Genomic DNA, 12,235 nt, shown 5'->3' with positions numbered 1-12,235 from the left:
CTTTCTACTCGTTGCTGGTCTCTCCATAGATAGATCTTGGTGATTCGTAGGAAATTTTTTGAATTTCTGCTACATTCCCCAACAAGTACCACGCTCCTCCACCACCACCACGCCGTTGTGCTGCTGCTAGATGGAGTCTTCCTCAACCTCTCCCTTTCTCCTTGCTGGATCAAGGCATGAGAGACGTTGCCGGGCTGTACGTGTGTTGAACGCGGAGGTGCCGTCTGTTCGGCACTAGGATCTCCGGTGATTTGGATCACGACGAGTACGACTCCTTCAACCCGTTCTCTTGAACGCTTCCGCTTAGCGATCTACAAGGGTATGTAGATGCACTCTCCTTCCCCTCGTTGCTAGTTTCTCCATAGATAGATCTTGGTGACACGCAGGAAAATTTTAAATTTCTGCTACGTTCCCCAACAGGCATGGGACATGGCCGTTGGCATGATCGGCCGCGGGCCTTTTTTTATTTAAAAGTTGAATGCGGACATGAAATGGGTCGGCGCGTTGGGCGCACTGCCGACCCAAATGCAAAACTGGTCTTACACCGGGTGGGCGGCCGCCCAAACAGACAAAAAACGGACAAATGCGCCGTCCGTTTGGGTCGGCCCGTTGGAGTTGCTCTAAGATTATGTGACGCTGTCTTTGCTGTCCGGGTGCAGGACCGTTTTACTCAGGCCGAAGAGTATGCCTCCTTTGGTTTGTAGGAATTTTATAGAATTTTTATAGGATAGGATTTGCAAAGGAAAATTTTCTTCGAAGCCCTTTTGGTTTGTATGAATTGATTTCTATTCCTATGTAGGATAGGAATCAATCCTTCACATTTTGAAGGGAAAAAACATTAACTAAGACTCAATGGAAAAATTCCTATCCTATTTATCAAATGACATCTACTTCTCTATAGGAATTGAGATGCATGTCATCTCACTTCTTATGATTTTCATATTCCTATAATATTTCTATCATATGAACTAAAGAAGGCCTAAAACGTTGAGAAAACACCAGTTCGTTGAGGTGCTGGTAACATTGTGAGCAATGATGTGGCCTCGACGCCAGGCCCTCCTCATTCGATGCCCCTATCCCCCTTGCCAGCAAGGTGCCGAGGTTTGGCCCCAACTCTTTACATCAGTAATCAGAAAGGCCAAAATGGCAGTAATCGAACCACAAAATACTCCTGGAGAGCACGACGTCACGCCCACCATATTATTATCTGGAAGGGCTAGAGGTGCGCTAATCATGTAAGAAAAAGGGAATTTCAAAAAGAATCGTGCAAGGAAAGGAAACAAACGATTGGGAAAACCATCCTTTTATTTTCATGACGTATTACTTCTATATAAATAGAGATGATTTGAGGGAAGGTTGACACCTAAATGCGCATCCAGAAACAACAAGAAGCAAATAAGAGCCGGTAACAGTTGCAAACCGTGCGACAAGATATTCAAACATTTTAAGGGTCGCGGTACAGTGCCATCCTGGTTACAACCAGCAACACAGACGACCACCATTCACGGTGACAGTGGCAGATAGATGCATGAAGAAAACTGAATTATAACAGAATACTCCATTGAGAAGTTGGATCATATTAATGTAGTGTCAAAAAACGTCCTACATTATGGGACGGAGACATTAGTGCCAAAAAACGTCCTACGTTATGAGACGGAGGGAGCATTTCAAAAGCAGGGCACAACGGTTTGGTAGTTTTCGCATCAACACAAGTAGTAGCCATGAAAGGTTGTCGAAACAAGCAAAGCTTCCATGCAACCACGTAACAGTCACTTCAGATCAACACACAAAGAAGAGATCAGCAGGCGCATACTTTGATCCAATTTTATACACATCGCAGCTCATGAGGATGCAAAAACCTGGCTGTTAAGAAGCAACCGCCTCACTCAACACGTCAGATGAATGGGGAAGCGTCCACAGCACAACCTTCTGGTGCCGGGAAGAAATCATGCGGAACAAGAGTTTGTTTGAGCCGATCCTTACAGGCACAGGAGTCTTGGAAGCGAGCAACCAGTTCGCCACAAGTGTCAAGGTAAAACAGCCAATGACGGATACTAACCAACAAAGAACACATTCCCGATATCTGAATCAACGGTCGCACCAAGACTGTTGCTTTGGTATCACGACCCACCATCGAAACTAACGTCGGCCGGTGAAGGCAAATGGTCGCTCAGACTGCTCACAGTGGGGAGTAACATAGAGTAGTAACTTGTCGATGTTACTAGTCTATATTACTACCTCCATAATGGGTAGTAACATATGAGTGGTATCATGAAAGAGTTTATTTATTAGGTTATAGACTCATTATGCCTTGAAATGTGTGATGTTACAGTAACTAGCTAAGTTACCACAAACCCCTCTCTCCTCATTAATTAGCTGCCACATAAGCAATCTTGTATTGAAATGTGTGATGTTACTAGTTAAGTTACTCCCATTATGGCTAGTCTCACAGAAAAATTACAGACACAATTTGCTTCTTGTTATAAAGATTTGAGGTAATGGCTAGAGATGCTCTAACCGCAATGCTTGCATCTATCATTCTCAATAAAACATTGCTGCATCAAGAACTGAATTTACCAGATTTCATTACAAACCGAAAGCCGATCAGCCATTCAGATCATGGTATAGTCTCTACTGACAAGGAAATTAATTGAAAGTGCGCATTTAGAAAGAGGGGAAGAATCCACACCAGTATCCATCCATTCAGTCAATCAGAGAGGAAGAAACAGGGTCTGAAGACGAATGAATCGCTTCTTCATTAATTTTATTCACACATGATTGGTAAATTCAGGTCATGATAATCCATGAATTTTTGACAAATTAGACAGACAGTCACCAGATATATACACAGGGACAGGACCAATTAACAGCAACAGAGCAGTATACACACACAGGGACACGATGAATTAACAGGAACAGAGCAGATGCGGATGGAAGGGAATTGCGCAGCGGCAGCAGCAGAGGCGGAGGGATGTGGACGGCTGACCTCTGTTGCACGTCTTATTATTTGCAAATGAATGAGATCAGACCACGATCCAGTCCTCCTCCCCGCCGGAGAACTCGAGCGCGATGGTGATGCCGTGCACCATGCAGAACCCGTCGTCCTCCTCGTCGACATCGTCAGTGATTTCAGCATCCTGCTCCTCGATTTCATCGCTGGGTGTTACTGCTGCCGTGCCATCGGCGTCGTCTTCTGGGCCGCCCGGCGCAGGGGCCGCCGCGCCGGCCTGGAGGCCGACGATGAGGTCGTACAGGTCAGAGATCCCCCTTGGGGGGGCCTGAAGATCGGCGCCGTCCTGGTCCTCATCGTCATCGTCCTCGTCCTCGGCGTGCCAGCTGTTGCCGCCGGCGAGGTAGGCGAGGACGGCGGACGCGGAGGCGCCCTTGTAGTCGGGGACGCCGCCGGTGCGGGCGGCGGCGGCGGAGGCGTCCCCGTCGACGAGGCGCCAGGAGACGAGGCGGTGGTTGAGGGCGACGTCGGAGGCGCGCAGCTTGTGGGCGCCCTTGGCCTTGTCCCGGGCCTTGGCGGCGGGGTGCACGTGGCAGCCGGCGCACCGGGGCCGGCGGCACCGGCCCGTGTCCCTGGACGCGTTGGTCGGCTTGGACGGCGCCCGGGCGTAGGCGACGCCGGCGAGGTCGAGCGCCGCGGCCGCCGCGTCGCCGCCGGTCCCGCCGGCGACCCGCAGCAGCTTGTTGCGGTTGACCCTGACGGCGCCGTGCTGGAACCCCTCCCTCTTCATCGGCGCGGTTGGCGTTTGCTTGGCTGAGAAGGGAGGATGAAAGGAGGAGACTTTGGGGGAAGTGGTGGATGGTCGGTGGTTGGATTGGGCGCGGCAAGGTGAGACGAGACTGGTACAAGGCGAGAGGAGAGGCGTGGGACAAGTGTGGTTGGTTGGCCAAGTGTGTGGGGATCGCCAACGCCGGTTGGTGATGGGGTGTGGTCTAAGGGCGGTGTAAGGAAAATGGCTTTTTTAATGACTCTGTCTTACTTGTTTCGCTCACACATGTCCCAAAATCTATGCAGTGCATTCTTCACAGCGTGTTTCGTAACCTTAGGGAACAGAAATGTGTTGGAAATATTACATGGACACATGCATCAGTTCAGATAATTCCAACTCTGATGCTTGAGCATATCCTGTCACGTAACAGACTGAAACTTCATGCACGCACGTTGTGCTGGAATTTAGTCTATTTTAGGCAGCCCAATAACTATTTTAGAAATTTTTAATAAATCCTAGAGGCCCACTTAGCCCATTTGTGCAAGGCAAGGGATACTACTAAAATTTTAGTCCCACATTGCTAGTTTAGTGGGAGTTGGACCTCCTTATAAGGGAGGTTCTTTCCCCACTTGTACGAGCATGAGAACAAGAGGGATATCCACGCGCGCTCCTCCCCCGCCGCTCGCCTCGTGCCGCGCGGCGCCGCGCCGGGCCGGGTTGCGGGAATGAGCCTAGCCGATATCTAAATTTTTGTCACGCACGACGGGTATACGAAAGGTCACGTGGGAATTGAAACGTCTTCTGTAGTGGACACTGAATTCGAACGGCGCGCCTCTTCGGCCGCTGCCTGTTCGCTTCGTCTCCCTTCGTTGCTTCACCTCCTGCCAAGCCTCTTCGCGTCCTTCTCCTGTGCCTATATAAGAGAGGTCGCTCCTATCCAGAAAGACACACCAGAAGATCCCCTTCCTCTCGCCACAAAGTTCCTGAGCACTGCGCTGCTGCTACGATCTTCCCCATCCCGGCTTGCGGCGTGCACCGCAGGTCGGGACTGTAGGCCTCCGAAACCGCACCTTTTGAGTCCTGTACGGGAGAAGGGTGATAAGGTTTTTGGGGAGCGCTCAGCGCGACTACTGGCTACTTCATCACGGACGATCCGGTCGCCGACGACTTCTTTCCCGACGTCCACGACCTCCTCGACGACATGGCAGGCGAGGACACCGACCCCAAGTCCAGCGCTTCTGCTGCTGCTGTCCTGTACGTATTCTTGTCTTTCCTGTTAAAGGTTCTGCCACAGTTCCTTGTTCTAGTCCTTGTCCTACACATGTTAGGTTCTACTTCATATATGCTACTTGCTATACTGTCTGCTTTAGATATGATATGCTACGGTTCATATATGCAGAAGCTATTTACCTTCTCTCTGTCAGAACACATGACTTGTTTTATCTCTTCTATATTAGTCATGCTTTATCTAGTATTTCTGTTAATAAAATCATTTGGTAAATTGCGCATATTTCCAACAATCCAAAAACCTTATCATAGGCAATTTACCCTAGTGGTTTTGCTGCTTCCATGAGACCTCCTATGTTTGAGGGTATCCACTATAAGAGGTGGCGCGTGAGAGCAGTCTTATGGTTTCAAACCATGAGTTGCTATGACACCACTCTCGGCAAACCTGAAGGAGAGCTTGATGCTCAACAGGCACAAGCTTTTCAGAAAATGGATACTCTGTTTAAGGTTGCTCTCTTGAGTGTTCTTGGTGAGAACATAGTTGATGCTTATACGTCAATTGATAATGGAAAAGAGTGGGATGCACTCGAGGCCAAGTTTGGGGTCTCGGATGCTGGCACTGAGTTGTACATCATGGAGCAATTCTATGATTACAGGATGACTGCAGAGCGCTCCGTGGTTGGGCTAGCTCATGAGATACAGTCATTTGCTAGAGAACTTGAGCACTTCAGTTGTATGCTACCGGACAAGTTTGTTGCCTGAGGTATCATCACTAAGCTTCCTCCTTCATGGAGGAACTTTGCTACCTTGCTGAAGCATAAGAGGCAGGAGTTTTCCGTCCCGGATCTCATTGGCACTCTTGATGTGGAAGAAAAGGCGAGAGCAAAGGAAACACGTGCTCGAGGTATTGAGGGAGGATCTAGTGCCAATGTGGTACAGAAGCAGAACTTCCAGCCCCACAAGTTCAAGAACAAGGGCAAGTTTGATGGGAAGAACAAGGCTGTGCAACACACAAACTTCAAGAAGAAGAATGGCAAGAAGAAAGGTGCTTGTCATGTGTGTGGGGATCCTGATCATTGGGCTCCTAGTTGCCCTAATCGCTTTGACAAGCGTCATCCTGGAAAAGGCGGCAAGACCGCTAATGTTGTCATTGGAGACACTGACATGAAGGATGCTGGGTATGGTATATTTCCCACTATTCTTTCAGTATGTCATTCTCCTGACTGGTTGATTGACACGGGTGCTAATGTGCATGTATGCGGTGATATTTCCATGTTTTCGTCTTATCAGACCGCATGGACTTCAACCGTGCTGATGGGCAACGGTTCAAGTGCTTCTGTTTGTGGTGTTGGCACGGTAGATCTGAAGTTTACTTCGGGGAAGATCGTGCGGCTGAAGAACGTGCATTATGTCCCCTCCGTCAATAAAAATCTTTAGCGGATCTCTTCTGTGTAGAGATGCCTACAAGCTTGTCTTTGAGTCGAATAAATTTGTAATATCCAAGTATGGAACCTTTGTTGGTAAAGGCTATGAGTCAGGAGGCCTGTTTCGTTTATCCTTATCAGGCGTTTGCAATAAAGTTGTTAATCATATTTGCAACAATAGTGAATCCAATGTGTGGCATTCACGACTTTGTCATGTTAACTTTGGTTGCATGTCGCGACTAGCAAAGTTGAACTTAATCCCTAGTTTTACCACTGTCAAGGGATCTAAGTGTCAAGTGTGTGTGCAAGCTAAGCAACCTCGTAAGTCTCACACGACTGCGAAAACGAGAAATCTTGCACCACTAGAGCTCATACATTCAGATCTATGTGAAATGAATGGTGTTTTGACAAAAGGTGGAAAGAAATATTTCATGACGTTAATTGATGACTCCACTAGATACTGCCGTGTGTATCTTCTGAAGTCTAAGGATGAGGCTTTGAACTTTTTCAAGATCTATAAAGCTGAAGTGGAAAACCAACTTGATCGAAAAATCAAGAGGCTTAGGTCCGACCGTGGTGGAGAGTATTTTTCCAATGAGTTTGATGCTTTTTGTGCGGAACATGGTATAATCCATGAGAGGACTCCTCCCTACTCACCTCAGTCAAATGGGGTGGCCGAAAGAAAGAACCGTACTCTAACTGATTTGGTTAACACCATGTTAGATATATCGGGTCTCTCCAAGGCATGGTGGGGGGAGGCGATATTGACAGCATGTCATGTCCTAAACCGAGTTCTCACAAAGAACAAAGAGATAACTCCATTCGAGGAATGGGAGAAGAAAAGGTTAAAACTCTCTTATTTACGAACATGGGGTTGTTTGGCGAAAGTCAATATTCCAATTCCAAAGAAGCGGAAACTTGGACCAAAGACTGTGGATTGTATTTTCCTGGGATATGCTTTTCATAGCATTGGCTATAGATTCTTGGTTGTAAAATCTGAGGTACCTGACATACATGTCAGTACGATCTGTTGGGGAACGTAGTAATTTCAAAAAAATTCCTACGCACACGCAAGATCATGGTGATGCATAGCAACGAGAGGGTAGAGTGTGATCTACGTACCCTTGTAGACCGACAGCGGAAGCATTAGCACAACGCGGTTGATGTAGTCGTACGTCTTCACGGCCCGACCGATCAAGCACCGAAACTACGGCACCTCCGAGTTCTAGCACACGTTCAGCTCGATGACGATCCCCGGACTCCGATCCAGCAAAGTGTCGGGGAAGAGTTCCGTCAGCACGATGATGTGGTGACGATCTTGATGTACTACCGTCGCAGGGCTTCGCCTAAGCACTGCTACAATATTATCGAGGATTATGGTGGAAGGGGGCACCGCACACGGCTAAGAATATGATCACGTGGATCAACTTGTGTGTCTAGGGGTGCCCCCTGCCCCCGTATATAAAGGAGCAGGGGGAGGTGCGGCCGGCCAGGAGGAGGGCGCGCCAGGAGGAGTCCTACTCCCACCGGGAGTAGGATTCCCCCCTTTCCTAGTTGGAATAGGATTCGGGAGGGGAAAGAGGAGAGAGAGAAGGAAGGAGGGGCGCCGCCCCCCTCTCCTTGTCCTATTCAGACTAGGGGGAGGGGCGCGCAGCCCAGCCGTGGCCACCTCTCCTCTCTTCCACTAAAGCCCACTAAGGCCCATATATCTCCCGGGGGGTTCCGGTAACCTCCCGGTACTCCGGTAAAATCCCGATTTCACCCGGAACACTTCCGATGTCCAAATATAGGCTTCCAATATATCAATCTTTATGTCTCGACCATTTCGAGACTCCTCGTCATGTCCGTGATCACATCCGGGACTCCGAACAAACTTCGGTACATCAAAATGCATAAACTCATAATATAACTGTCATTAAAACCTTAAGCGTGCGGACCCTACGGGTTCGAGAACAATGTAGACATGACCGAGACACGTCTCCGGTCAATAACCAATAGTGGAACCTGGATGCTCATATTGGCTCCCACATATTCTACGAAGATCTTTATCGGTCAGACCGCATAACAACATACGTTGTTCCCTTTGTCATCGGTATGTTACTTGCCCGAGATTCGATCGTCGGTATCTCAATACCTAGTTCAATCTCGTTACCAGCAAGTCTCTTTACTCGTTTCGTAATACATCATCTTGCAACTAACTCATTAGTTGTAATGCTTGCAAGGCTTATGTGATGTGCATTACCGAGAGGGCCCAGAGATACCTCTCCGACAATCGGAGTGACAAATCCTAATCTCGAAATACGCCAACCCAACATGTACCTTTGGAGACACCTGTAGAGCTCCTTTATAATCACCCAGTTACATTGTGACGTTTGGTAGCACACAAAGTATTCCTCCGGCAAACGGGAGTTGCATAATCTCATAGTCATAGGAACATGTATAAGTCATGAAGAAAGCAATAGCAACATATTAAACGATCGGGTGCTAAGCTAATGGAATGGGTCATGTCAATCACATCATTCTCCTAATGATGTGATCCCATTAATCAAATGACAACACATGTCTATGGTTAGGAAACATAACCATCTTCGATTAACAAGCTAGTCAAGTAGAGGCATACTAGTGACGTTTGGCTTGTCTATGTATTCACACAAGTATTATGTTTCCGGATAATACAATTCTAGCATGAATAATAAACATTTATCATGATATAAGGAAATAAAATAATAACATTATTATTGCCTCTAGGGCATATTTCCTTCAGTCTCCCACTTGCACTAGAGTCAATAATCTAGATTACACAGTAATGATTCTAACACCCATGGAGCTTTGGTGCTGATCATGTTTTGCTCGTGGAAGAGGCTTAGTCAACGGGTCTGCTATATTCAGATCCGTATGTATCTTGCAAATCTCTATGTCTCCCACCTGGACTAGATCCCGGATGGAATTGAAGCGTCTCTTGATGTGCTTGGTTCTCTTGTGAAATCTGGATTCCTTTGCCAAGGCAATTGCACCAGTATTGTTACAAAAGATTTTCATTGGACCCGATGCACTAGGTATGACACCTAGATCGGATATGAACTCCTTCATCCAGACTCCTTCGTTTGCTGCTTCCGAAGCAGCTATGTACTCCGCTTCACATGTAGATCCCGCCACAACGCATTGTTTAGAACTGCACCAACTGACAGCTCCACTGTTGGGGATATTACTACTGGGCGTAAACCGGCCAGGACAAGCCGGGTTAACTTCGTCAGTAGTTGAGTGTGATAAAAGCCCATGAGGGCAGATGAGGGCTAAAGGCCCATAATCAGTTTAAGGCCTATAGCTATAAACCGGCGTCGGTATGTAACTTGTGTTATAAGTTAGGAATAGTGGAGACCGAACCGGACGCATCTATGAGCCGGTATCGGACTCTGTAAACCGACGGGCGTCACCCATGTATATAAGGGGACGACTCGGCGGCGGTTCAAGGGGAGACAATAACTCGAGACATAGGCGAAGCGTATTTGCTCCCTAGTCATCGAAACACCCATCAATTCCATCACAACTAGACGTAGGCTTTTACCTTCATTGAAGGGGCCGAACTAGTATAAACTCTCTTGCGTCCTTGTGTCCGCTTTAACCCCTTCAAGCTAACCCGTAGCGATGGCTCCATGACTAAGTCCTTTCTCTAGGACATCTGCCGTGACAAAACCACGACAGTTAGCGCCCACCGTGGGGCTATCGCACGATGGTTTCTGGTTCTTGGAGGGCCGCTTTGAAGGACTCGAGGGCTACGCTGTAGGCCGGATGACTAAGAATCGTCGCGGCAAACTCTACATCGACGACGCAGGCTGGGGCCCCGAGGCCGGCTCAATTGAGTACGGGTACCGGGGCCCCTTTGGTAGCATTCACGTTTTCATTGGCAAGATCGGTGAACCGGGCCCTGAGCCGGACATCTGCACCGACTTCGTCGAGACGGCTCAGCGTACGCGATCCGCCCGGGTTAAACCGGCCATGAAGCGTGCCTTCGTGGGAATGATCCATGGAGGGAGTTATGAGGATGGATCGGAGCTTTGCGGGGCGACTGCCGTTCGTTCCGGTGACGAATCTTCGACCGGAGAAACCGAATCTCTTTATCAGCTACAAGATGGCCAGATTGAGAGCTGTTCTGATGGCGACAGTATTCCGGACCCCTCTGATCTGCCTAACCGGGTTGGAATATTCATGACCGGAACACAAGCAGCGCTTCACTCTTCGACAGCCGCGGCAACGATCTCCGGTTCAGCAGCGGCAACGGTTGCCGGGGCGGGAGGCCCTATGCGCCCACCGGCTCAGGTTCTATCAGAACTATTTGATGCGTTGGCTGTGCTTATGGCAGAAGTTAATCCGCCAGATCAGGACGCTCACAACGCGGAGATTGCAAAGGTAAAGGAACAAATCACCCAGGCCAAAACGGATCTGGCGGCTGAGGACACCAGGATGGCCGCAGAGTGGGCCGCTTTAGACGCACAGGCCTACAGGCTTATGTTGGATCAGAGCGCGTCGCATGAAGTCATGAGGAGGAAGCACCGGTCCCGCTTACCTCCGGTTTTCAAGGCCAGAGACCTTTTCAACACTCCAGGACCAAGAGCCAGTAATCCGCTGGAGGGGAACCGGGCAGAAGCCCCTGGGACCGGTGCACCGGTTCAGCCCCGTCAGATGGACCCGCCTCGTCAAAACACCATTATACCTCGGGATGTTTTAACACCTCCGGGTCACTACTCCAACCGAATGGACAATCTTGTTGCCGTTGCTGCACGACTGGAGGCCATTCCAGTTGAAGGTGACTCGCCGCAAGCAGTAGAGACGCAACGGGTCAAGGAACTTCTGAGGACAGCTTTGGCCCAATAGGAGGCGTACTCGTACAGCCGCGACCGAATCCATTCGACCCTCCTGTCCAAGCCGGAGCTATAGCAGACATATGGATGAACCAGCAGTGTCGAGTAATGAACGACGCGGAGCACCCCATTGTAACAACCCGACGGGTGGTGCTGATGACGCTCAGGAAGTGGTGAACCGGGCCCGAGCACGTAGGGAGGCTGAATTAGCCGCACAACATCAGGCTCGGCAGCTCATGCCGGTTCGTCCAACCATTTCGATCGAACCTGGTGTTACTTCTAGTTCTTTGGGGGTGCCTTGCCTCGTCCCCGCTTTATGCAACATGCGCTTGCCCAAGGATTTCAAAGGCCCACGCAAGGTACCAAATTATACGGCGGATCAACCACCAGAGACATGGGTAGAGAGCTATGAGATGGCCATGGAGATGCTTGATGTGGATGACACGGCGTGTGCGAAATACTTCACCATGATGCTTGAAGGAACGGCCCGTACTTGGTTGAAAAGCTTGCCCGCTAATTCTATCAGTTCATGGGCCCAATTACGAGCCCGGTTTATCAACAATTTCAAGGATATCTGTAAACAGCCTATGTCGATAGTGGACTTAGCTGCATGCGTCCAGGAGGAAGGAGAGTCAACAACTCATTGGGTGCGCCGGGTTTCACAAGTGTTGCACTCCTCAGACCGCATCAACGCTGACACCGCAATATTAACCCTAGAAGGCAACTGCCGGTTTGGGCCCCTGAAGTTGAAATTGGGACGGATGAAGCGTCATTGCACCGACATGGGGACCCTCATGGGCGCTTTGGTAAAATATGCTGATTCTAATAGTACCAAGGATCCCGAATCTGATGATGACAAGACAGGGAAGGGGAAGAAGAACAGCAACTCCAAAGGTCAGCAGCATCACTGGGTAGGCAATGGCGGAGGAGGCAAGCGTGGCAACATGGATTTTGTGGCTAATACCAACGTACAGGACAATGGCCAGCGGCGCAAGGGTAGGCCGAA

General features: G+C 49.2%; 1 protein-coding gene across 1 annotated transcript; it reads right to left on the bottom strand.

Annotated features, from left to right (window-relative positions):
* Nucleotides 1-2,733: 2,733 nt before the first annotated feature.
* Nucleotides 2,734-3,898, bottom strand: LOC123063604 (uncharacterized). The gene has a single exon (XM_044487452.1). It carries the CDS (start codon nt 3,738-3,740, stop codon nt 3,024-3,026), a length of 717 nt encoding a protein of 238 aa, XP_044343387.1. The 5' UTR covers nt 3,741-3,898; the 3' UTR covers nt 2,734-3,023.
* Between the last annotated feature and the right edge of the window lie 8,337 nt (nt 3,899-12,235).

Source organism: Triticum aestivum, chromosome 3A (genome assembly GCF_018294505.1).
Source record: "Triticum aestivum cultivar Chinese Spring chromosome 3A, IWGSC CS RefSeq v2.1, whole genome shotgun sequence".
In the NCBI taxonomy this organism is placed as follows: Eukaryota; Viridiplantae; Streptophyta; class Magnoliopsida; order Poales; family Poaceae; genus Triticum; species Triticum aestivum.
Note: the sequence above shows the minus strand (reverse complement) of the source record. Positions and strands in the feature narration are given on the sequence as shown.